The sequence below is a fragment of the Aptenodytes patagonicus genome, chromosome 22 (assembly GCF_965638725.1).
Source record: "Aptenodytes patagonicus chromosome 22, bAptPat1.pri.cur, whole genome shotgun sequence".
Taxonomy (NCBI): Eukaryota; Metazoa; Chordata; class Aves; order Sphenisciformes; family Spheniscidae; genus Aptenodytes; species Aptenodytes patagonicus.
In genome coordinates, this window is record NC_134970.1 from 6,559,669 (window position 1) to 6,585,557 (window position 25,889).

General features: G+C 47.0%; 1 protein-coding gene across 3 annotated transcripts in view; it reads left to right on the forward strand.

Moving 5' to 3' along the window:
- IGFN1 (immunoglobulin like and fibronectin type III domain containing 1) overlaps positions 1–19,824 on the forward strand; it is a 40,181-nt gene extending 20,357 nt beyond the window's left edge. For all 3 annotated transcript variants that reach the window (XM_076358250.1, XM_076358251.1, XM_076358252.1), the window contains exons 12-24: positions 150–6,488; positions 7,773–7,897; positions 8,705–8,846; positions 9,363–9,656; positions 10,277–10,576; positions 11,495–11,668; positions 12,608–12,736; positions 13,220–13,522; positions 14,840–14,928; positions 15,874–16,069; positions 16,701–17,000; positions 17,501–17,827; positions 18,626–19,824. In XM_076358250.1, coding sequence (XP_076214365.1) covers positions 150–6,488; positions 7,773–7,897; positions 8,705–8,846; positions 9,363–9,656; positions 10,277–10,576; positions 11,495–11,668; positions 12,608–12,736; positions 13,220–13,522; positions 14,840–14,928; positions 15,874–16,069; positions 16,701–17,000; positions 17,501–17,827; positions 18,626–18,639 — 8,732 coding nt within the window. In that variant the 3' untranslated portion in view covers positions 18,640–19,824. The remainder of the gene's footprint in view (positions 1–149; positions 6,489–7,772; positions 7,898–8,704; positions 8,847–9,362; positions 9,657–10,276; positions 10,577–11,494; positions 11,669–12,607; positions 12,737–13,219; positions 13,523–14,839; positions 14,929–15,873; positions 16,070–16,700; positions 17,001–17,500; positions 17,828–18,625) is intronic.
- Positions 19,825–25,889: the final 6,065 nt, after the last annotated feature.

Sequence of the window (25,889 nt, forward strand, 5' to 3'; positions counted from 1 at the left end):
TCCTAGAATGAAAATATAACAAATACTAACACATTTTCTTTGGTTGTTGATGCAGTAGACGACCTATTGATTGTCTATCTTTTTTTTTTTTCCCTCTCTTTTCCTATAAATTATATCCCCTCCAATCAAACAATGCATCTTCAATACAGATGCCAAAGGAAAGAGGAGACAGGGTGAAGGAGGTGAAAGAGAGAAATCTGAGTGGCTGAAAGAAACATTGCCAGATGAAGACAGGGCTAAGAAACTTCGACGCAGAGAATATGTTGGTGATGAAGATCATCTTATGGACACTGGTGTGGAAGAAGATGGCTGGTACAGAAATGGTCAAGGTGGCAGTCAGGGCCACTCCACTGATGTTGATGGAAGCCATAGATTTTTAGGAAAACACAGGCTACGTGGAGCCCACAGAAACGGAAGGACAGGGTTTGGGCAGTTTTCTGGAGCAGACCTAGATGGAGACTCAATGACATATGATGGTATTAGCTTTGGATTAAAAGGCTTAGGAGGCAAAAGTGGATTAAGGCCTTTCCATGGCAAGGATTCTATGACAGGGAGAGCAGATACTGGTGATGAATTAGGAGGAGAAGGTGAATGGTATTCTGTGGATGGCAGAGATGATGGTATGCTGGATGCTGTTAAAATTGACATGGATGATGGAGAAGGTGTGGGCTCTCAGCTTGACAAGGATGGTAAATTAGGTGATACTAGTTACAGAGATGGCTTTGGGGGTGTTGGGAGATTAGGTGCTAGTGATGGAAGTTCTGTGTTAGATGGACTCAATCCTGATTCAACTGGAGTGGGAGGTGGTAAGGGTGATCTGCTCAGTAGGACTAGTCCAGGGACTGGAGCTAGAAAGAATGCTGCAGGTACAGAGATTGCAGGAGGAATGAGGTCCCCCTATGGCAAGGATGGTCTGCCGACCGTAGTTGATATGAATGGAGCAAGTATAAACAGAGAGGGACAAAAAGGGACTCCCTATGGCAAGGATGGCCTGACAATTCATGCTAGTGGTCATTTAGGTCAGGCAGGAAGGTCTGGCTTGCAGTGTGGCCCAGGTGGTCTTCCAGCTGGAGATGGGGCTATATCTGGTGCAGGTGACACTTCTATAGGGGAAATGGAGGCTTTGTATGATCCAGATGGTCGGCCACTTGGAGCAGGTGTTGGTGATGCTGGTGTAGCTGGTGCAGGGGGATTTGTGTCTCACTATGGAAAGGATGGTCTTCCAGCTGGAGCAGGCATTGGTAGTGCTGGTGCAGGGGGAGTTGGGTCTCCCCATGGAAAGGACGGTCTCACAGCTGGGGCTGGTCTTGGTGGTGCTGGTGTAGCTGGTGCAGGGGGAGTTTGGTCTCCCTATGGAAAGGATGGTCTCACACCTGAAGCAGGGTTTGGTGGGGCTGCAGTTGGTGGTTTTGGCGGTGTTGGATCTCCCTATGGAAAGGATGGTCTCACAGCTGCAGCAGGTGTTGCAGGTTTAGGGGGAGTTGGGTCTCTGTTTGAAAAGGATGGTCTCCCAGCTGGGGCTGGCATCAGTGGTGCTGGTGTAGCTGGTGCAGAGGGAGTTGGGTCTCCCTATGGAAAGGATGGTCTCACAGCTGGAGCAGGCGTTGGTGTAGCTGGTGCAGGGGGAGTTGGGTCTCTGTATGAAAAGGATGGTCTCCCTGCTGGAGCAGGGGTTGGTGGGGCTGCAGTTGGTGGGTTTGGAGGTGTTGGATCTCCCTATGGAAAGGATGATCTTCCAGCTGGAGCAGGCTTTGGTGCTGGTGTAGCTGGTGCAGGGGGAATTAGATCTCCACATGGAAAGGATAGTCTCCCAGCTAGAGCAGGCATAGGTGGTGCTGGTGCAGGGGGAGTTGGATCTCCCTATGGAAAGGATGGTTTTCCAGCTGGAGCAGGTGTTGATGGTGCTGGTGCAGGGGGAGTTTGGTCTCCCTATGGAAAGGATGGTCTCCCAGCTGGGCCTGGTGCTGGTGTAGCTGGTGCCGGGGGTGTTTGGTCTCATTACGGAAAGGATGGTCTTCCAGCTGGGGCTGGTCTTGGCGGTGCTGGTGTGGCTGGTGCAGGGGGAGTTGGGTCTCCGTATGGAAACGATGGTATCCCAGCTGGGCCTGGTGCTGGTATAGCTGGTGCAGGGGGAGCTGTGTACCCATATGGGAAGGATGGTGTCCCAGCTGGATCTGGTCTTGGTAGTGCTGGTGTGGCTGGTGCAGGGGGAGTTGGGTCTCCCTATGGAAAGGATGGCCTCCCTGCTGGAGCAGGCATGGGTGGTGCTGGTGTAGCTGGTGCCGGGGGTGTTTGGTCTCGTTACGGAAAGGATGGTCTTCCAGCTGGGGCTGGTCTTGGTGGTGCTGGTGTGGCTGGTGCAGGGGAAGTTGGGTCTCTGTCTGGAAAGGATGGTCTTCCAGCTGGAGTAGGTGTTGGTGATGCTGGTGTAGCTGGTGCAGGGGGATTTGTGTCTCCGTACGGAAACGATGTCCTCCCAGCTGGGGCTGGTCTTGGTGGTGCTGGTGCAGGGGGAGTTGGGTCTCCATATGGAAAGGATGGTCTCCCAGCTGGGCCTGGTGCTGGTATAGCTGGTGCCGGGGGTGTTTGGTCTCCCTACGGAAAGGATGGTCTTCCAGCTGGGGCTGGTCTTGGTGGTGCTGGTGCAGGGGGAGCTGTGTACCCATATGGGAAGGATGGTGTTCCAGCTGGATCTGGTCTTGGTAGTGCTGGTGTGGCTGGTGCAGGGGGAGTTGGGTCTCCCTATGGAAAGGATGGCCTCCCTGCTGGAGCAGGCATGGGTGGTGCTGGTGTAGCTGGTGCAGGGGGATTTGGGCCACCATCTGGAAGGGATGGTCTTCCAGCTGGAGCAGGCATTCGTGGTTCTGATGTAGCTGGTGTAGGGGCAGATGGGTCTCCCTATGGAAAGGACGGTCTTCCAGCTGGAGCAGGTGTTGATGGTGCTGGTGTAGGGGGAGTTGGGTCTCCCTATGGAAAGGATGGTCTCCCAGCTGGGGCTGGCATCAGTGGTGCTGGTGTAGCTGGTGTAGGGGGAGTTTGGTCTCCCTATGGAAAGGATGGTCTTCCAGCTGGAGCAGGCTTTGGTGCTGGTGTAGCTGGTGCAGGGGGAATTAGATCTCCACATGGAAAGGATGGCCTCCCTGCTGGAGCAGGTTTTGATGGTGCTGGTGCAGGGGGAGTTGGGTCTCCCTATGGAACGGATGGCCTCCCTGCTGGAGCAGGCATGGGTGGTGCCGGTGTAGCTGGTGCAGGGGGAGTTTGGTCTCCCTATGGAAAGGATGGTCTTCCAGCTGGAGTAGGTGTTGGTGTTGGTGATGCTGGTGTAGCTGGTGCCGGGGGTGTTTGGTCTCCCTACGGAAAGGATGGTCTTCCAGCTGGGGCTGGTCTTGGTGGTGCTGGTGCAGGGGGAGCTGTGTACCCATATGGGAAGGATGGTGTCCCAGCTGGATCTGGTCTTGGTAGTGCTGGTGTGGCTGGTGCAGGGGGAGTTGGGTCTCCCTATGGAAAGGATGGCCTCCCTGCTGGAGCAGGCATGGGTGGTGCCGGTGTAGCTGGTGCTGGGGGTGTTTGGTCTCGTTATGGAAAGGATGGTCTTCCAGCTGGGGCTGGTCTTGGTGGTGCTGGTGTGGCTGGTGCAGGGGAAGTTGGGTCTCTGTCTGGAAAGGATGGTCTTCCAGCTGGAGTAGGTGTTGGTGATGCTGGTGTAGCTGGTGCAGGGGGATTTGTGTCTCCGTACGGAAACGATGTCCTCCCAGCTGGGGCTGGTCTTGATGGTGCTGGTGCAGGGGGAGTTGGGTCTCCATATGGAAAGGATGGTCTCCCAGCTGGGCCTGGTGCTGGTATAGCTGGTGCCGGGGGTGTTTGGTCTCCCTACGGAAAGGATGGTCTTCCAGCTGGGGCTGGTCTTGGTGGTGCTGGTGCAGGGGGAGCTGTGTACCCATATGGGAAGGATGGTGTTCCAGCTGGATCTGGTCTTGGTAGTGCTGGTGTGGCTGGTGCAGGGGGAGTTGGGTCTCCCTATGGAAAGGATGGCCTCCCTGCTGGAGCAGGCATGGGTGGTGCTGGTGTAGCTGGTGCAGGGGGATTTGGGCCACCATCTGGAAGGGATGGTCTTCCAGCTGGAGCAGGCATTCGTGGTTCTGATGTAGCTGGTGTAGGGGCAGATGGGTCTCCCTATGGAAAGGACGGTCTTCCAGCTGGAGCAGGCATGGGTGGTGCTGGTGCAGTTGGTTCAGGGGGAGTTGGGTCTCCCTATGGAAAGGATGGTCTTCCAGCTGGAGCAGGAGTTGGTGGTGCTGGTGTAGGGGGTTTCGGGTCTCCCTACGGAAAGGATGGTCTTCCAGCTGGAGCAGGCTTTGGTGCTGCTGCTGTAGCTGGTGCAGGGAGAGTTGGGTCTCCCTATGGAAAGGATGGCCTCCCTGCTGGAGCAGGCATTGGTGGTGCTGGTGTAGCTGGTGCAGGGGGATTTGGGCCACCATCTGGAAGGGATGGTCTTCCAGCTGGAGCAGGCATTCGTGGTTCTGATGTAGCTGGTGTAGGGGCAGATGGGTCTCCCTATGGAAAGGACGATCTTCCAGCTGGAGCAGGAGTTGATGGTGCTGGTGCAGGGGGAGTTGGGTCTCCCTATGGAAAGGATGGTTTTCCAGCTGGAGCAGGAGTTGGTGGTGCTGGTGCAGGGGGAGTTGCATCTCCCTATGGAAAGGATGGTTTTCCAGCTGGAGCAGGTGTTGATGGTGCTGGTGTAGGGGGAGTTGGGTCTCCCTATGGAAAGGATGGTTTTCCAGCTGGAGCAGGCACAGGTGGTGCTGGTGCAGTTGGTTCAGGGGGAGTTTGGTCTCCCTATGGAAAGGATGGCCTCCCTGCTGGAGCAGGCATGGGTGGTGCTGGTGTAGCTGGTGCAGGGGGAGTTTGGTTTCCCTATGGAATGGATGGTCTCCCAGCTGGAGTAGGTGTTGGTGATGCTGGTGTAACTGGTGCAGGGGGAGTTTGGTCTCCCTATGGAAGGGATGGCCTCCCTGCTGGAGCAGGAGTTGGTGGTGCTGGTGCAGGGGGAGTTGGGTCTCCATATGGAGAGGATGGTCTTCCAGCTGGGGCTGGCATTGGTGGTGCTGCTGCAAGGGGAGCTGGTTCTCCCTGTGAAAAGAGTGGTCTTCCAGCTGGGGCTGGGGCTGGTGTAGCTGGTGCAGGGGGAACTGCATATCCCTATGGAAAGGATGGTCTCCCAGCTGGAATAGGTGTTGGTGGCGCTCATGTAGCTGGTGCAGGGGGAGTTGGGTTTCCATATGGAAAGGATGGTCTCCCTGCTCGGTCTGGTCTTGGTGGTGCTGGTGTGGCTGGTGCAGAGGGAGTTGGATCTCCCTGTGGAAAGGATGGTCTTCCAGCTGGGGCTGGTCTTGGTGGTGCTGGTGTAGCTGGTGCAGGGGGAGTTGGGTCTCTGCATGGAAAGAATAGTCTCCCAGCTGGGGCTGGTGTAGCTGGTGCAGGTGGATTCAGCTCTCTGTATGGAAAGGATGGTCTTCCAGCTGGGGCTGGTGTTGGTGGTTCTGGTGTAGATGGTGCAGAGGGAATTGGTTCTCACCATGGAAAAGATGGTCTTCCAGTGGGAATGGGAACTGGGGCTGGTACTGGTGTAGCTGGTTTTGGTGGTTTTGGGTCTCCATATGGAAAGGATGGTCTTCCAGCTGGGGCTGGTGCTGGTGTAGCTGGTGCAAGGGGCATTGTTTCTTTCTATGGAAAGGATGGTCTCCCAACTGGGGCTGTGACAGGAGCTGCTCATTTTCCGTTTGGAGGTGAAGAAGTAATGGGATCTCACCATGGCAGGGATGCTATGCTGAGCAGAGCTCAAGCATATATGGGTGGAGCAGGAGGAGATGGCTTTTCCTCAGAAGGTGGTGGTGTCAGTGGCTCTGCGATACTGAGTGCTGGATCTCCCTATGGCAAGGACAGTGGGTCAGCTGGAGCTAAGGCTGGTGAGGGTGGTGTTGGCAGGTTGGGAAGTGATCAAAGGGAGTTACATTCGGTCCGTGGTAAAGAAGGTGTGGTAGGTGCTGTTGGACGAGGTGGTGAGTATGAGCTGGATTCACATCCTGGCAAATCTTCTATGGGAGGTGAAACTGGAAAGGGCACTGCCAGTGATTTCAGAGGGTCAGGGAACAGAGGTTCATCTCATGACAGAGACTCACTTTCAGGTCAAGGAGATGCCAGGGGTGAGGGCAGAGATTTAGGACAGTTAGGCTCCCTTTATGGCAAAAATTCTGCCTTTGGAGGGTCAGGGGGTAAATCCCGTAACAGATCTGTTGATGGGAGGAATTCAGGTGGTTTTGGCCAAGGTTCATTGGATTATGGTCAGATGTCAGATCTTTATGGTGGACCTCCTTCAATAAACCAGAGAAAACAGGAACCCGGCGTTGATATTAAAGCAAATGATTTCTTGAAGAATACAGAAAGTATGGGAAAAAGAAGGTGTTATTGCCTGGATGATCTGAAAGGTATGTGTTTAATTGATGACTTCTGTATTGCTGGTCTTTGCATTTTGATACTCGCATTCCTAATCCTGGAGAGAAAGTGAATCTTATGGTTTAGACAAATGTAGCTATATGTAGAAATTTGGTTATACTGAGATCCGTTCCTAATTCTACAACTGATTTGCTGTTTGACCTTACACAATTCGCTCAGATCAAACTGCCTTAAAAGTCTAAATGATCTTTCTTTAAAATATCTAAAGCAGGTGTCATCTGCTCATTCAAATAAATGATTCAGATCCACATGGAACAGACTTCAGTTCACAAACATACTAGTTCCCATGTAGTTCCAAGGAATATGGCCATGTTTCTTTAATATTGTTCCAATTTAAAACTTATTGTTTCTCTTTATTTGTTCTAACATCTAGTGCAAAGATCTGTGTTTTTCCAGGTTCTGGGAACAAACCTGTGCCTGCTTATATTGGATTAATATGCACATTGGGCCTAATGTAGTGCTCTTTTCTCTTGTAACATCAGAAATAATAAGGTGTTGCATATTGTAAAAGGAGAGTAATGTGTATGCGGCCATTTGACTAAGACCAGTGGCTACACTAGCAAGATGATAATGTGGAAATTGTAGAAATGAGAAACTTCATATGTATAACCAAAGGGGAATACTCATCTAATGGAGTTGCTGACGAGTTAGAAATTATCAAGGCAACCAAAACATAAATATAAATAAGGAAGTAAAATCAACAAAATTGGAGTTAATGGGGAAGGAGGTGAGGTGTTTATTAGAGAGAGGATGAGGATGTTAATGGAGAAGAACTTGGGAAGGGAAAGAGGAATACAGGGGATAGAGAATAGTGTGATTTGGGGCTGTTTAGGGGGAACTGGTTGGGCAGCCCTGTATCTGGTCAATGCAGAGGAAAAGGATGATGAAGTAGTATATCCATATCCTGGAGTAGCCTATTTTTTCCCACTGCCTGTAGAGGGAGCCAAGACAATTAGCATAGACTTAAAATAGCAAATCTGTAGATGGATAATGTGATTTGTGGTGAATTCGTTGCCCATTAGGTTGATGTGAGGACTATATTGTATGCAGGCCAGCTGGTGTATCTCTTCAGTGTAATGAGTTTAGGCCAGCTGGCCCACAGTGCTGTGGTACAAAAGCCTGTCACGACTACAGTATATATTTTTTGAAAAGCTCTCTTTTCTCCTCATGTGCACATGCATTTTCATCTATACATTTCTCTCTGTCAGTGTAACACAGTTAGCATCTTTTCAACATTTTCTTTTCTGAATGTTCAGCACCACGCTGTCATCTCAACAAACATTTACTTGATGTCAGAGTCCTGAAAGGGGAACCAGCTGAGCTGTCTTGCACTGTCAGTAAAGATGAAGTGACAGGAACCTGGTTTAAAGATGGATTAAAGGTAGGTGTCCTCTAGCTACTGTTTTCTTTGGTTAGCAGTGCTCTGCTCTCTGGCTCTACCTCTTATCAAGTGTCATGTCAAGGTGTCCTTCCTTCTGCCAGTCTTTCTGTAGTCTGAGTATGGCCCTGGAAGGATTCTGCAGGAGCCTGTTGATAATAAAATTCCTGATAGAAACCCAGCAAGATTTCTCCCCCTTCCTGCTGCAAGACATTTCCATTCTTGCTGACAATAGGAGACTTTGTGTTTTCCATTCTTTTTCATGGGTGGAGATGGTGCGGGTCTCTTCCTTGCAATGCAATCCTTTTTCTTTTCCTTGGTGAATGAGAGAAATATGCAAAAGGGGAAAATCTTCAAAGGATCCTTCAGGCAGGCATAACGTGAAGAGTATTCTTTCAAATTAGTGCTTAAGGTCAAGCATAGACTTCATATTCTATGTTCCAAAACAACACTGAAAAGTAATTCCAGTTGTGGGATCCAGATGATACTGTAGGAATTCTGAGGTGTCACACTTGAGCATGGGCCAAAGTTTTTGTCATTAAGAATAGAAAGAGAGAGCTTGGAGATTGTACTAAAATTTATTTTAATGGACTTTGAATCAGATCTTTGTGGGGAGTATGCTGACAATGCTTACATACAAAGTTACCAGATGAGTAATCCCAGAATATTATTGTAATTAAACATGCCTGTCATTCATAAGGCTTTTCAATTACATTTCAAATTTATGTCTGTCCAGTTTAAGTTTGGATTGCCCTTCTTTTTCTTTTTTTTTTTTTTTTTAAGAATGGGTCTCTGTGCTTTACCTTGTAGTTAACAAGCATGGATGGAATCTTTTTTGAAAAGGAAGGTCTAGTCCACAAACTAATTATTAACAAAGTGGAAGATATTCATGCTGGGAAATACAGGTTTGAAGGTGGAGATATAAAAACTGAAGCTTCAGTTTTTGTTGAAGGTGAGTCTATTCAAACTACCAATGCAGCATGCTAGCCTTGATGTGCTTGAAACGTAGTACATTTTCTCAGAGACCTATAGTTGGTTATTGAGACAACTTTATTATAAAGAATTACCATGTAAATGGGAGATAGTTTTTGTACAGGTTGGTGCATTTTGTATTTACAGATTTAACTAGGGAGCTTTCCTGAATAGCTTCTATTATTAACTCAAAGATTTTGGGTGCACATAACACTCTATCAGACCAGATTCTTCATTCTTGTGTTTAGTGTATTGCCTATGAGAAATTTGCTCCAGTGAAAATGACAGTATGATACCACAAATACTTCGTGATAATTATCCTGTAGCAAAGTACATGTATGTGTGTGAAGCACTGAGCATGGAACTAAAGGTGAAGGTCCAAATGTTGTAAGCTTCTAAGCATTATTGGCAGCATCATGAGGGAAGCCCTTCGCTCCAAGGTGAGCCTTATCCTCTTTGAATTGCAGTTTTTAATGAACTTGTATCATCTGCTTAGATCCTCCACAGGTTGACAAAGTTCTCCTCAAAAACTTAAGTGTTCCTACTGTGGCCAAGGCAGGGCAGAAAGTAAAAATCAAGATCCCTTTTGAGGGCCGGCTGCCAGTCAGAGCAACATGGCTAAAGGACAGAATGGAGCTAGCAGATGACACAAGGATTCGTGTTGATAAAACAGAGACCTTTATCATGCTGTCCATCTCCAGCAGTGAGAGAAAGGACTGTGGGGATTACAAAGTCAGGCTGAAGAACGACAGTGGGGTCCTGGAGATCAACTTCAAGCTTGTGGTAACAGGTAAGAGCCCCATAACATCCACTGTGGCTTTCATTGTAAAGCTTAGGCAGGGAACCCGTTAACACTGGTGACAATCTTATTTAGAGCTACTGGGTATTCCAAGATGAACAAGACTATGTGATTTTCCACTAAATCGGGGTACAAGCAAAGATTTCTGATGTGTTTCTTGCCCTTTAGTACAAGGTGACACGTTTGGTTTTTCATGGCCTCAGCAGCTGAGTTTTCAATGTTGAGCGACTGTGGGAGATGGGACTATGCGCAACAGGCAAATCTACAATACATTATCAAGGCCAAATTCAGCCCTACCATAAATGTCTGTGCTCTTTTGGAAGACCAGAAATGGTGTTCTTCCTTATAAGCAAGCTGAATTGGTGCAGTGCTTATGAGAACAATTAGTCCATGGAGCAAGGGCCTGGCTTCCCCCACACTTATCAGAAGTTAGAAGAGTGGAAGTTTTGAAGAGGCAATTCAAGTGCCTAGCCCTCATTCTGCAACTATGCATGTATTCCATCAGAAACTGAGTCTCCTAGCTGGTGAGCAAGAGACAGTGTCTGCTCCAAACCCAGGAGCACGTCTGGGTCTGGAGCCAACACATAGTCTCTTTGTGTTCATCTTTTCAGACAAGCCACAGCCACCTGCAGGACCCATCAAAATTGTAGAAAGCACTGCAAATGACATCACCATTGAGTGGAAGCCCCCAAAAGATGATGGGGGCAAACCACTGCAAAGCTACATTGTCGAGAGACAGCAGGTAGGCGAGAATGACTGGGTGACTTTGGGAGAAACCCCCAGGAGCTGTACTACCTTCACTACTAACAAAGTAGAACAAGACATGAGCTACTACTTCAGGGTGAGAGCTGTGAATGCTGAGGGAACTAGCGACGCACTGGAATCAGATGAAGTGAAGGCTGTCAGTAAAGGTAAGGAAGAACTTTTCATAATTGTGTTCGACAACTATCTGGGGAATTCATTATCAAAGCTGACATCAAAGAAAACTCACTGCATTTTGGATGTTGCTACAGATCTAAACTTGAATCACGGCTGTGAAGTCTTCACACAAATCTGTGGAGATTGCACATTGAGACTGGGAGTTTATTGTAGGCTTTGGTGATGCTTTGGCGTTACGTTCTCAGTTATGCTCCATTCTGAATTGGAAAGCAAGTTTCATGGGGGAGATGCAATATGCATCAAGATCAGAGAAAATGTTTACCGGGGTGGCTACAAAGGTAACATGTGAGGCCTTTTCTTAACTCCTTAGGCAAAGGAGTGTCTCCGTACGTGCAGCATTTTTCAGTATGCTGCTTCATTCCCCTGATTTCCAAACAACTAATTCTATTCTTTGTCCTTCAATGAATTTAAATACTAGAACAGTTTTGCCATGAGCATGAATGTAGTACTAGAGAGAAAGCAATGCTCTATTCTATTTCTAATTTTCTTCTTTCTACATTCTCCTTCTCATGATTATGAGAAGCCCTGTATTTTGAGTGCAGAGGGATAAGAAAATCCATTCTGTTTCCAGTTTCTGTCATTAAAAGCAAGAATAACGCTGACTTTTCCTGCCATGTAAGAATGTACATGCCTCACTCTGTAGGTTGACAGTGGAATTGTCAGTCATGATGACAGCAGGCCATTCATGAAAACAACATTCAGTAACAGAAGTCCATGCTGGATCCTGTTTGTGTGGGGAATAGGATACACAGCTTCAGGTCTCAGTCAGGTTTTCAAAAGACATCCATATAAATATCTTGGGGAAACTGGAAGAAGAAATGACACAGAACACTTTCTTATCTTGCAATAAAAATATACCTGCTAATAATGAAACACTAATCTCTTTCTAGCTTCACCTGGTGCCCCAGATCCCCCCAAGATTGTCAGTGCCAGCAGAGACACCATAACAATATCCTGGAAAGCACCTCGTAAAACTGGCAGTTCCCAAATTGTGGGATACATTGTTCAAAAACGCAAGAAGGGTACCGTGACCTGGCTGCCAGTCAACAGTGTGCCTATAGCAGGTAGGTAGCTTAAATCCTGGAACAGACTGGAAGACTTGAAAAAGACAAAAAGGTCAGCTGAGTTCAGGAGGTAACACACTGATCTTTGTGGAGTTGCTGCCTTCTAACTCCTTTGCTTTCTGCTTAGGGTCTTATACCTTTTCACATCAGTGTTTTTCCTCTTGAATTCTTGAGCTGCTGACTGTCCCCATCACAACCATATTACCCCGTCTGAAGTTTTACCTTCTTATCTTTCACAGCTCTAGTGTACGCGTTTTTTCACAGGTAAGGTTTCTTCACAGGTAAGGTTACACAGCTGTGCCATAGCAAAGCCAGGCCTTGGTTTTATTATACAGCTGAATGCCTGGGAGGAGGATTATGATTTTTTTCTAGATTGTGTGCAAGCATACGTCTGGAGAAGAGTGGAGAGAAGCTCACTGCTGCATCCTGGGTCACAGCTCCTCTATAGATAAACTGATGTCTTCAATTTCTGAAACTGAAGTCTTCACTTCACATGCAGAACTACTGTCCTTAGTCCTCATGCTAGGAACTTTGCAGACACGAATGCAAAGAATGTAAAGAAACCCAAGTGATGTGTATGAGCTCCAAAATGTGTTTTGACTATAGCTAGCATTATCTATCAGGTGCAAACTAGGACTTCTTATCTGGTATAGAAGAGTTTAGGATTATCCCATGAGGAAAAGCAGTATTTATCCTTTCTCTACCTTAATAGCTCTCAAGTGCTGTTTGATTTGAAAGGGAATACAATGAACACGTCCCAGAAGTTCACATGCACTTGGATAGGGAAGGGCAGAGGAATCAGTGACAGCATTTATACATGGTTCCTGAGAATTATTCAGTCTACAATTCTACATGGAGTAAAGTACAACATTGTTGTCTCACCCTTTCCTGCCTGGGGAAGAGCTTACCTGAGCCAACATGTTCCTTTTCTTTCTGCAGACAAGAAGCTGAAAATGACCAATCTCAAGAAAGGTCTGCAGTATGAATTTCGTGTGGCAGCTGTCAATGCTGCTGGCATAGGAGATGCCAGTGAACCGTCACAGCCTGTCTTTGCCCGGGATTCCATGGGTAAGTGCACTGACCCCCATCCTTCTAGCTTGGGGATATGTAAAGCTGAACGTAGACTGGCGATGTTAGTGGAGAGGCGATGTTTTTAAATGCTTTGTAAAAGTATGTGAAGACAAAGATCAAGTAACTGGGGAATGTTTCATGGCTGGGAATCTGCTATCAGCATGACGAAGGAATGGAAGGATTTCCTCTGTGTTGTCTAAGTCAAGATGTGGCAGACTCCCTGTGTGGGAGTTATGATGTGCAGTGTGGAGAAGTATTCAGGATGGGTTGCAGACCGTTTCAGGAATGTTGCAGATTGTACTGTATGGCTGGCAGGAGCAGGCACCTGGATCCAGCTTTGAAGAACTGGGACAAGGTGGAGGCAAGACAGCAGGGTGGATATCCAGTGCACTTCAAGAATGTTAGGGAATCTCAGAAAGTGACTGAAAAGAGGGGACAGAAATCCTAGAAAAATAGTTTAAATAAAATTCCTCTTTTCAGAATCTCCAGGTCAAGTGCAGGACCTTAAAGTGAGCAGCAGTGACAGCACTAGTGTCACCTTGACATGGAAGAGACCTGAAGCAAAAGATGGGAGTGATGTGAAAGGCTATGACGTGGAGATGCGGTCTTCTAACAACCTCAACTGGACCAAATGCAATACTCTTCCCATAGAGGTGACCACTTACACAGTTAAAGGCCTCCAAGCCAAGGAGATGTACTTCCTACGTGTGAGAGCCCTCAACGACAGTGGCCCAGGAGAAGCTGCAGAGCTTGAAGCTTGCATTGAAGCTGCCCCCCCTGTAGGTAAGTCAAAGTGGGCTGCTTTCAGAATGAACGAGGTCATTCTATAGGTAACAGGATGCAGGCAAAGTCTGTAGGTCACTGTGATGAGCTTCTTTCAAGTCCCAGATTGTAGTAGAAGGACAAGTACCACATTGCTACTGTAGAGTATGGTCTTATTTGGTCACCTCATCAGGAAATTCTGAAGATTTAACTGATAAATGTGCAATGCACAGTGTTCAGCCCATGTTAAAGACTCATTATGGTAAAAGAACCCCCAAAACTGTATTTTCTCCTCGGATTTACATGTTTGCCCCATGACTGTGGAGCTATACCACAGTCATGATCACCAGACAGAAACCGCACATACCTTATGCCTACCCATGCTCTTTTAAGGGAAAAATAGAGTTTTCGGTCTATTTTTACACAGTCTTGTGGAATTAAACATTTTATTTCATTCTCTTAAATAGCAATTGTTATGTTGGTTTTGGTAAACTTTATTTTCCTTTTTAATTTTCTAGTTTGACAGTTTTCACCATTTTCACTTTTTCATCTTTATTTACAATCTGCAGCTCTCTTCTTTTTCCCCTGCTGTTTGGGAATGTTGCAGAAATACAGAAGCAAGAGATAATTCTGTGAGAGATTCATCTTCTTTAACTTGGGTCCTAAGTGAAAATGTCTACTTTTGGCCTATGCCTGGAGAGCCCTGTTATAATCAATCATTAAATAAATAAATAGAAGTCCGTCTGGGAAGCAGCTTTTTCAGTTTTAAACTGGAAACGCTAAATACAATTTAGCAGTATCGTATTTGGCATTTTTAGAAAAATGCTAAATACAACAATATATTGATGAAAAGAGAAAAGAAAGAAAAAATATTTTAAATACTAAAAAAGATTATTTTTAATAAACTCAGGCAGGTTTCCTGAGGATGTTCTGTACTGTATTGCACGTACATTTCATAAGTGTCCATTGCAACTTCCTTTTCCCCAGATGTCATTTTACACAAACGATCATCCATGTGATGGGGTAAAGTGTGCCAAAGAGCCAATTTCTCCATGATTGAGATGTCACATGTATACAAACATTGTTGTGAATGTATTTTTACATCATTTCCCCTTGTTTAGTCATAGTGATAAATAAATAGTAATAAAATTTGAAAGGTGTAAACTCGGGTTCTGAATCAAGGAGCTTTTTTCCCACAGTACCACTATGAGTTTATCAACAGCCTGCAGACTAGCTGTTGGAAAGGCATTAGGGGTATCGAACACATGCATATGAGTTTGTCAGCCAGTGACTCTGTAATAATGTACAACTTTTTATTGTAATCACCGTCTTTTCCAGTTTCTCCCAGGTTACTAATAGATGACACAGTGAAAAGCTTACTGGTTATAAAAGCAGGAAATACCATCCGAGTGAATATTCCCTTTGAAGTAAGTATTCAAATGTGTTTGTAAGGATTCCCCATCTGTTTTTATGTTGTAGTCAATAGCGGACATGAAAACTGAGCTACTGTTTTCTTGGCATGGACTTTTGTTTACAAGACACTGGGCAAATCGTTTAACCTGCCTGTGCTGTGTATACTTTCTGCATGAGGAAAACATGAAAAAGAATTCAGCTGTCACTTTTGCCATTAGTGTTTTAGGAGATTATGGTCATTCATTAACCTCTGTAAACAAGGCGCATCCATCCAACCATATCAATATTATCATCATCTGGTACTAATCTGTCATACTTAGAGTTTAAAAATCGGTTGATTTCCCTCTGACTCCCTCAGAAGGCCTTGGGGTAGCATTTCTAGCAACATCCTCTTGAGTGTGTTTGTCTTACTAAGCAGCAGGACTTAAGCTGTATGACTTGCAAAATAGGTATGCACTGACAGAAATCCTGTGTGCTTTGACGTAAGCTTGGAACAACACAGGTAAAGTCTGGGATATCAAGAAGAGGTTGATGAAGGCAAAGTGTGCGTATTTGCTGGCCTTTCTCCTAATCTCTTGGAGAATAGAGACCAAAGATGGCACAATGGAAATAAAGACTTCGAGGATGTTTTTTCTTTCCAAAACCAGCAGATCTTTTTAAAAGTAGAAAATATTAACTACTGATGTCATCTGTTGTTCTTGACCTAGCACACCTTGTTTGACATAGGTGAACACCTTACCACAATAACATACTTGAAAGACACTGAGAAAGAGAAAAGTTACAAAGAAACTTTAGAGCAGTCCTTTATCCAGGGGTCTGAGATCCATCTTGGATCCATATTTCTAAATATTACTTTACTGTGTCATGTAGGTATACATTTGGGACAAGATAATGAAAGATGTAAAGACGCAACCTGGAGGCAAAGCAAGTGGTCTATTAACTCATGTTGTTCTTTACAGGCATCTCCAGATCCAGTGGTGACCTGGTTAAAGGATGGGCTTCCTCTTCCAAACCAGGCTACAATAAACACCAAAGATGGTACCACCCAGCTGCTGATTGGAGCAGCTGAGCTCACTGACAGCGGCACCTACACTGTTGAGCTCCAGAACGGGTTAGGGAAAAGAGAAACATTCAGCTTCCAAGTTCAAGTTACAGGTAACTAACTCACTCACTACCATATATTCATACAGATTTACTGCGAATAGGCAGTAGGCAACAAACCGAGTTCAGCACGGTGAGCTCTGATGCAGTTAAGCCACGCAGGCACAGCGAGAACTAGGGTACAGTTTTCCATGAGATTCAGTCTGGCCACTTTGTGATATCACTTGGCTGTGTCTGCAGGACAGAGCAATCTACTGATTAAAATTACACCCGTCTTCCAGAGTGACTCTGCTTAAAAAGGCAAGGTCATGCAGATGGATAGTGCAAACCACAGGAGAGCAGTTCGTGCTCTTTGTAACAGTCTAAGCTTAGTCAGCAGCAGGCTGTAGGACATTTAGTCATAGCTACAACAACTCTATGCGCTGTGTCCCTAAAAGGTGAAAAAGTTTAGCTGTACCAGCCCTCATCTCCTTCCTATAAGAAGGGAAGGAGGCCCAGCAATGCAGACGTAATGCAGTGGAAGTTCAATGAACTTCTCCAGGAGCAAATGAGCTCCTGGAGAAGGAATCAAATTTTTGTCCCTTCTAATGACCAGGATGTTTACTCAGCCCCCAGACATAGAACAGACTCAAAGTACTGTGCCACTTTCCCTATGTCTTTGATATTATTTGCCTTCATCTGACAGATATCCCACAATCGCCTGGACCTATTCAACTGGAAGAGAATGTGCCAAATACAGTGACAGTAACCTGGGAGCCATCAGCATCTGAGAAATGGGAAAATAATCTCTACTACACAGTCCTGAAACGTGAATCACAGAAGGGCTTGTGGCACATGGTGGGTGACCTGATCTACACCAACAAGTTCACATTCACCAAACTGATCCCAGGCCGGGACTACTACTTTAGGGTTGTGGCAAAAAATAACTTGGGAGCCAGTGGTCCATCTGAAAGCGTGCAGCCTTGGAGAATTCGAAAACCAAAGGGTAAAACAGCTTTTACAAATAGTTAGCTGTGTGTTGTCATGCTTTGTTTCTTTTATTGTTTCTAACACACCATCCTGAAATGGGTCTCTCCTCCTGTGAACACTTAGTTGCCCAGAACAAGAATGCATAGAGATACCCTAAGAAATTCCAGTTTGGCAGGGAAGGCTTGTCCTTTCTGCATGAACATTGTGCAGATAGATCCTTTATTTCCAGCCATTATATCATGTAATTCGCCACAAAATTAATTCCCAGCAAAATCTAAGGCTTAAGTTTTGCAGAAACCAAAGTTTCTGACTTCAAAATTAAATTCTGGCTAATTTGAAAAGAAACACAGATTACAATCCATAGGTGCATGGGATCTCTGGCAATTTGCAGTGCAGAATGCCAGACATTCTGCACAACCAAGTGTCATGATTGAAAACCAGTCCTTTAAACCCTGAACTCTATTGCTGTGAAGCAGTATCTCACTGTGTGTTTGTATGTTGCTGGTTTTTTTACAGCTGAATTTCAAGTCAAACCACAGAAATACAGGAGAGTTAATCAAAACCAGCCCCCAAGATTCCTCGTCCCATTGAAGCCTCATGTGGTGACTACTGGGAGTGAGTGCCGTATGAGCTGTGCGGTTGGAGGCCATCCACCTCCAAAGATCACGTGGTACAAGGACAATAGCGACGTCTCCAATGATCGTACCTATTTTTGCACAAACGACTTTGGTGTCTGCTCCCTGGTCGTCCTAGGTGTCACAAAACATGATGAAGGAGAATATATGGTAGAAGCCACCAATGAATTGGGCCGTGCATCGAGCAAAGCCTTCCTCACTATTAAAGGTAACAATCTTTAATGTTTCTCTTCATCGTGTGATGTCAAGATATGTCATTGCTGTCAAGATGCCTTATAAATGGTAGCCATACAGCTTTATTTACTGATGAGCAATCTCCTATAAGGCAGCCTATATTTGGACTGCTTTATTGAATTTTTAATTAACCTACTAGTGATCAAGCATGAAACAGAAATAGGAATTAAAAGGCAGACGTGAGAAAAACACTTGATTTCTACATGAGCCGGATGTTTTGGTTGACCTTGAGCAAATCTTTTAGAAAGAAATAGCCCATTTTCATTTAATAAGATAATATCTAGGTTAGATTTTTCTACAGTGCAGGAGCTACAGAATAGAAGATCCTGCAAGAAGTGCAAGGTTAGATGAAGCAGTGAGGAAAAAGCTGGTGTTAGGTGGCCGAAGGCAATGAGAAGGGAGGAAAGAGAGGAACGTGGTATGAGTTAAACAGGGTCATTGGGGATCCTGATGTGAATAGAGAATCAGTGTAGTTGACTGAGGATAGATGCACGGTGGATATACTTAAGGATAAATATCATTGGCAATTTTACTCAGTTTATTATGAAATATCTTTTACTTTGAGTCAAATGTTTTCCTTTTAATGCAATTCAGAATACCTTGTTGGGATTATATGAGTGGAGAAATGGGTCAGTTGAATCCCTGTAATCCTTTTGCAGACATTGGTCTTTTTGGCCCTGTAACATTTCAGGTCCCCCTCCTGGTATACCTTACAGACTACCATCTCCCTCATTACGATACCGAGCTACTTCTCTCTTTTTCTTATTTTCAGACTCCACCCTGTAGCATGACCTTCCTGAGAACATCTCTGCACTACTATGCAAATGAGAAGGTTTTCACTGAGAACTGGCTCTATACGAAGGCTATGTATTTATTTTCAGATGTGCATTATAGTCTGAGTGTTTTATTTTTCAGATCCAGTAGTTGCATTTTGAACATGATGCTGCATTGTAGTCAAAATGGGGAAAAAAGCTTTAAGAGAATTGTATCTTTTTGTAATGAACATGGCTTTCCACTAGACCTTTGATACACAGATGAGAAGCTTCAGGAACACAGAAGATGAGAGGAAAAATAATTGGCCAAAATGAAACTTTCCATGGAGAACACAGGCGTGAGAGATCATTCTGCCACACCACTCACCTGCTGTCAGGCTACAACAAGAATATTTCTTCACACGAAAGATCTATGAAGCTGGCCTTTTAGCGTGTGGTTTTCTAATCCAAAGCAATCATTTTAGATTCCATGTAATTCTCAGCAGGTTTCCTAATTCTGGTAGAAGCAGTTCTGCATGTATTCCACTACCAGTAGCAGCTAAGCATATTATTTCCCTTAACCTCTAAGTTGAAAAGAGTATCCGCCTGCTAGTTTTATCTGGGCAAGAGATAAATTCTCAGACTAGGCTAACATGGGGTAGTGCTACTCAGTGAAAATGCATTGATGGGAATGAATGGAAACCTAGAACCAGTTGTATTAGTGTGAGCAGATCAATGCTGTACTTAAAAGACCTACTGTAGCAAGTGCTGTAAAGAAGGATGTATCAGTCCTAAATTACCACATCAGTATCACCTTTGAAACATAACTGCCCTTTCCTCATGACATTGCTAGAATGTTTTTGCCTAATGCAAAAAGAGGTTAAAAATCTTCTGTGTTTGCCCAGAAATATGAGGTACCACCAGAGACCCTCTGCCATGGCTGGGGGATTCCATCACTGAGCGGAGAAGGAGACTGGAAAGCAAAAATGTTATGATGACTGTACGAACGTATAGCATTGTAGCCTTACCACCAAAGGTACTTTGATGACGGCATCTGGAAGACAGGAGAGTCTAGATCAAAGACTCAAAGCCACTGGATCCTCAGACAGCCAGTCAGACATTTATGTGGGACTGAAATGTTCTTTTTGATTATACTTTGTACAATGTTGTACAGACATAGCAACAGTAGATTATGAAATTAAACCATAATTCAGTAAAATCTGAGTGTTTATTTTGGAGAAGGAAGCTCAGCCGGTTCCTGAATGCCAATCCATGTCTGTTGCAACAGCATTTTCACATGTAATGGCTATATAAGTCCACCACTCACCTTGTATCGCATATGTAAGTTCCTGTTTAATCTTGGAAGAACAGAAGAACAACAGATATAAGGCTTTTATAAGTTTATTTCTCGCTAATATCTGAGCATGCTGATGGATTGGCAGAGTAGTGCAGTAGAGACTGCAAATTAGGTTCAAAAAATATAATAATGTGCATGACAGCATAAGCCAGCCACTTACTGATCAGGAGGTACCCATGGCAAGTGGTGTCACACCTCCTTCCTTGAAGCCATCAATACCAGTGCTACTGGGAACATTTATGTTGCACGCTAATCTTAAGCAAGAATCGTTTTGTTTATACCATGGTAACCTTCACCGCTGTATTGTGACCCCTGTCTCAGGCCCTCCTTGATCCACCAGATGAAGCCTATGTACGTTCCATCTGTTATATGCAAGAGAAATAGAGGGCTACTCCCCTTCAAGCGCCTACTTCCATCAGGGGTACAACTGTCTGTTCTTCCCTTTCTCACCACGTGTGGGCACCTCTGGTTAGTGCTCCCAGCCTATGGGCTGCCAGCCCCCTCCAAATCTTGTTATGGAAACTGTCTCCCAGGAGAGTGGGGATTCCCAGGACTGCCAGCGTGGACCCACCTGGCTCCAGCCTTGTATAGAATCATAAAATCATTAAGGTTGGAAAAGACCTCTAAGATCATTGAGTCCAACCGTTGACCCAACACCACCATGCCCACTAAACCATGTCCCTCAGCGCCTCATCTACACGTCTTTTAAATACTTCCAGCGATGGTGACTCAACCACTTCCCTGGGCAGCCTGTTCCAATGCTTGACAACCCTTTCAGTGAAGAAATTTTTCCTCATGTCCAATCTAAACCTCCCCTGGCGCAACCTGAGGCCATTTCCTCTCGTCCTATCGCTTGTTCCTTGGGAGAAGAGACCGACCCCCACCTCGCTACAACCTCCTTCCAGGGAGTTGTAGAGAGTGATGAGGTCTTCCCTCAGCCTCCTTTTCTCCAGGCTAAACAACCCCAGTTCCCTCAGCTGCTCCTCATCAGACTTGTTCTCCAGACCCCTCACCAGCCTCGTTGCCCTTCTCTGGACACACTCCAGCACCTCAACGTCCTTCTTGTAGGGAGGGGCCCAAAACTGAACACAGTATTCGAGGTGCGGCCTCACCAGTGCCGAGTACAGGGGGACGATCACTTCCCTACTCCTGCTGGCCACACTCTTTCTGATACAGGCCAGGATGCCATTGGCCTTCTTGGCCACCTGGGCACACTGCCGGCTCATGTTCAGCCAGCATGTACCATCCTACAAAAATGGGCAGTGCAGTGCCGGTGCCTAGCCTGTGCTCTTTGCCATGCTGAGGCCACTTGTCCCTGATACACTGACACCTCGAGCAGTTTTGGTAGCCAGGTCAGTCAAGTCCCTTGATGTGCTACTTGTCCATCCTTTGAAAGAGCATGGAGTCTGGGCATAGACAGCAAGTGTCCATTGAGCCAGCTGCCATGGTTCAGAAGGTGAAATGGGTGTAAGTGCTGAGCCAGAAGCATGGGACCATGGTCAAGAAAGCAAGTGCCTGTTGCTACTGCTGAAGGACTCCTTCATGCTCAGCTGGGAACTGCAGTGCTGCACCTAGAGGAGGGTCCATCGGGATTTAGATGTTTCTTCGGAGGTCGCCTGTTGCTCCATGCAAAGAGGGAAAATTAATTCCTGCAAGGAGCGGGACGTGCTGCTCCCTTCCCTTGGAGGAGGACCATCTCAGTTTCTGCTTCTCTATTGGCAACAACCTGATTATCTTCCCTGTAATCCGCATGTTTATGGATCCCAGCAGGATCGAATTAGGTTCATACCTGGAGATGCACTTGCTGCTGTTCGTACTCTGAATATGCTAAGAGGAGAGAGATGCTTTCTTGCAAGGCTGAGTGACAAACACCAAATTCTCAGTAGCTTCAGACTGACTTACACTGGTGAAGATACTGTAGGAGCGTGTGGTAGTTTCTGTGTAGTGAATGTGCAGCAGTAGGATTACTTTTGCTATTTTCTTCTTGACTGATAAGCATAAGGGCCAAGCTTGCTGGAAGGACTTGAACATTTGAGACTGAAGCCTGAGTGAGCTCTGGAAGGACCTGGCACACTAGGAGCAGGGGGCTCTTGCAAGTCTTGCTGAGAGTTGCAGACTTACCCCTGTGCACAGATGTCAGCATCAATTCAAGCTAGTCCTCTGCTGTTATTCTCTTGAATATTTTATATTCCAGCCCCATGTGCTTGAAGCGCTGGTACTTAACACCTGGGGAGCAGGCCTGAGCCAGACATGTCATGCAGGGCTGCAAGACAGAGAGCCTGACTAGTAGTGTCAGTAATTCAACGGGGAACAGGTTGTGTGCACAGGTAAGACAAGTGCACTAGAAATGGCCAGTCAGCATGAGAAGCAGGTGAGTGAGTGTTTCGAAGCCAGCAGCACTGCCTGTTTGTCCTGTGCACTTTGATTACAGCAAAGTGGTGCTCCCCCTGCCAGGAATCACCCTCCAAGGTGGAAGAGCAGATGTTGCTGGGTGGGGAGGCCAAAGGGAGGGAGAGAGCTGCCGGTCAAACTTCCCTGGTCTGAAAGTAAGTGGCCTCCCCAGAGTCACAAACAGGAAAGCAGGCTACAAAAGCCTTGGGAACTTCAGAGGTGTCCTGAGCTCTATTTCTCTCATTTCTTGCAGTGAAAGTCTTCTCACCTAGGTTCCAAACCAGCCCTCTGGATGCTGGCAGCGGCAGCAGTCACTCAGTTGCTGGTACAGCCGAGAGGGAGGAATCGTGCTGCTCAGGCAGTGCTGATAAACCCCTCTTGCATCCCTGGTGCTGCTCATTTGCCACTAGCTCAGCAAAAGGATCTCATGCCGTGCTCCCTGCAGGCTGGCCAGCCGCTCCCAGCACCCTGAGGGTGACTGAACTCATACTTCAGCTTGGTGGTATGTAGAGAAATTATTGCCTATAACCTGTTCTACATCCCTTTTTCATGGTTTGCTATCACTCTTTGCAATTGCTATTTGACTGGGTAAGATGGTAACTGGGGAGCTGGGGTAAGTCTGATGGCTCTTCCTTGTAGGATTGTTACAGGAACCGCTTGTAACAATCAAAGGATGTCGTACAGGTACCCCAGCCTGTGGCTTCATGTCACCAAGGGCGCAGTAGGGCTGCTGGTGTGTGGCACTGCTGCAGCCTGCCTCTGCAGTGCTCAGCCTCTTCTGGCATTTGCCTTGCAGTCCCTCAGAGCCACTCCCCCAAATTCCCATCCGATGAGGGAGCAGCAATACCAGACTAGTGGAGTTTGTCTCTAAAATCAGGTTATGAGCACCGAGGAGAGCAATGCTCCTGAGCTGGGAGGGACAGATGAGCTCTTCTGCTAACTCCCACCCCAGGTGGACACAGGGCGTGTTGATGAATGTGCTAAGCCATGCCTCTGCCAGCACTTGGATTTTTTCCCCCTCTCTTCACAGGCAGGGCTGGGCCTGGCTAATTTTGCTGTATGTATCAGTGCTGAGGGTGAGCAGCTGTGCCAGCTTGGGATGAACAAGCTGGAGAGCAGGTTTCAACAGCGTAAGAGCAAAATCCCCTCTTAGCCCCTGAGTACGTGATGATGGATCCTGTTAGGGCAGAAAGCAGGTCCTCACGCAGGAGCCTTCCTTGGCAGTAGGTGTGCTTGGTGTCTTTGGCTGATTTGCAGCAAAAAAAATAATTCTCTTGTTAGGACTCCAACTTCTGTGATCTTTGGTGACTTGGAGAATGAGATCAGGTCTGCTCATAAATCAGCAGTGCTTTTCCATGCTATTTTCTGAGAGCTAATGTCAGCCCTAGGGACTCTCCAGACCTTCTTTCCTTCCTTGTTGATTTTCCCTTCTTAGGCCCTGCTTAGCGAAGGCTTTTCTCCATCCATCACAGACAGTGACCAAGGCTCTAAGGGGCAGAAGGCCCCTGCTTCTTCCTCTGCAGGTTCCTGGTCTGCTGTGTGCTGTGGATGTCCATGTCCATATATTCGCCCCGTACAATTGTATGTCCTAGCTCCCTTCTCTCCAGGATAATGCTGGTCAGGGCTACAGGCCTCAGCTTTCAGTTGAAGCCCTCTAGAAGAAGATGCTGCTGCGGTCCTGCCTCTGTGTGCACCCAAGAGGTTAAAGGCTGTTTGGATGATGGTCTGGTTCGGCTGGGAGGCAGGAGGTGGTGTGGGGACTTATGCTGGTGTCCTTGGGGAGCCTTTCAACATGAAGAGCATCGATGCATCCAGCAGTGTAGCATCCATCCACACGGAAGGGTCTGGCTGTGTTGGTGTGAGTCCGTGAGCAGCCCATGAGGTTGAATTCAGGGTCCTTTCCCCTTTGGGAAGGACAACTCCTTTCTAGCTACAGGGGTTCACAGCCCATCCTCCTGGCAGGGCAAGACGGTGATGGATTGACCCTGGGCAGCGCTTGGAGCAATGGCTGCCAACTTTTGCACCCATCTCTTGCATCTGGCTGTTGCAGGAGGGGACCCGGTTGCCTCTGGAGATGGCAGTGCTCAGCAGGGAGAGGCAGCCTTTGGAACAGCCTCTGTCCATGCTCCCCCTGGCTGCACAGCCGGTCCCATCCCTTCATCTCCAGGGAGTGGTGCTATAGGACTGCAGAGCCCTCCAGGTCTTCCCAGGGACAATGCAGAGAGGATTTTCCAGCCTAGGAGGCTCTGCAATTCCAGCTCCTTCAGAGGCTTGAGACACTTTAGAGCCCTGACATGCTCCATGAGACTTCGTTTAAGAGCTGCCATTGGCATGTCTTACCTCTAGCTAGAGGGCTGAACACTTCTTTCCTGGATGATGAGATTAGAACAGGAGTAGCTCTACACTCAAGGGTGCCCTGGCAGCCTCTCCCGCAAATCTCTGAGGATGGTGCCCTTCTGTAGGCTCCTGTAGCTTAGATCCAAACATCATCTCTGCTTCCGAAGCCTGTCTCTCCCTTCGCTCCTGAGCGGAGTCAGTGCAGCTGGTCTGGAGATGCAGACCAGGAGGTGGCTGCAGCTGGAGCTCCCAGAGGGAGGTGAGAAAGGCACATATGCCCCACGCAGAGGGGTTTGCAGGCTGCACCGAGGCAGGAATTCAACCTCCGTGGAAAGGCACAGTCGTGGTACCCTGTCGCGTGTCCTGCTGTGTTCCCTCTGTGCCACGCTCTCAGCTCTGGCAGCATGGCTGGAGGATGGAGAGAACTGGGAGCAGAGCGTGAGTGCACACAAGCCGCTCTCGTTTGCGTGAGCCAGGCCCTGTTGTCACCAACCCGGGGCAGCGTTATGCGGTGGGGCAGGATGGGGACTATAGCTTCACTTAGGTCCAGCTTAGTGTCCTGCTCTAGGTGGGAGAACTAAAAGTCGAACTGCTCTGGTCTGCTTTCGGTCTCCCATGGCTCCCTTCCTTTTCTCAATCTCAAGTAAGACTTTTTTTTTTCTTTCATACTGTCTCCCATTCCCCATGGAAGCTGGTCAGCCAGGCAGCAAGTGTGCTACGAACTGGCAAGCAGAGTGGAGTGTGAAAGGACTGATGTTAGCCATCCCCAGCCTGCCTATCCTAGTCTGTGCAATTGCACTGGAAGTCTTGGGGGATCATCTAGCCCATGTGAGAGGGATGACTTTGATGCTGATCGTAGCATTGCCCATTTTTGAAGGAGGGAATCCCAACTCCAGAGCATCCTGTAACACCTACACCAGGACAGTCTGGCCAGGAAAGGATGCTTTGTGCTGGGGGATGCTGGTCTGGGTAGTGGCCCTCCTTTGGAGGGTGAATGGGAAACCAGTGGGATGTTGGGTTGCTCCATGGCTTGCTGGAGACAGGGGTATGAGGACCTACTCTGCAGGGTCAGCTTTGCTTGATTTGTTCAAGGGAAGTAAAAGGAACTGGATCTCTTCCTCCACCATGTCTGTCTGGGGAAGGCCAGACATGGGGCTAGATGGAGGACAAGATGGTCCTGGCTCTGTACTCGTTGCAAC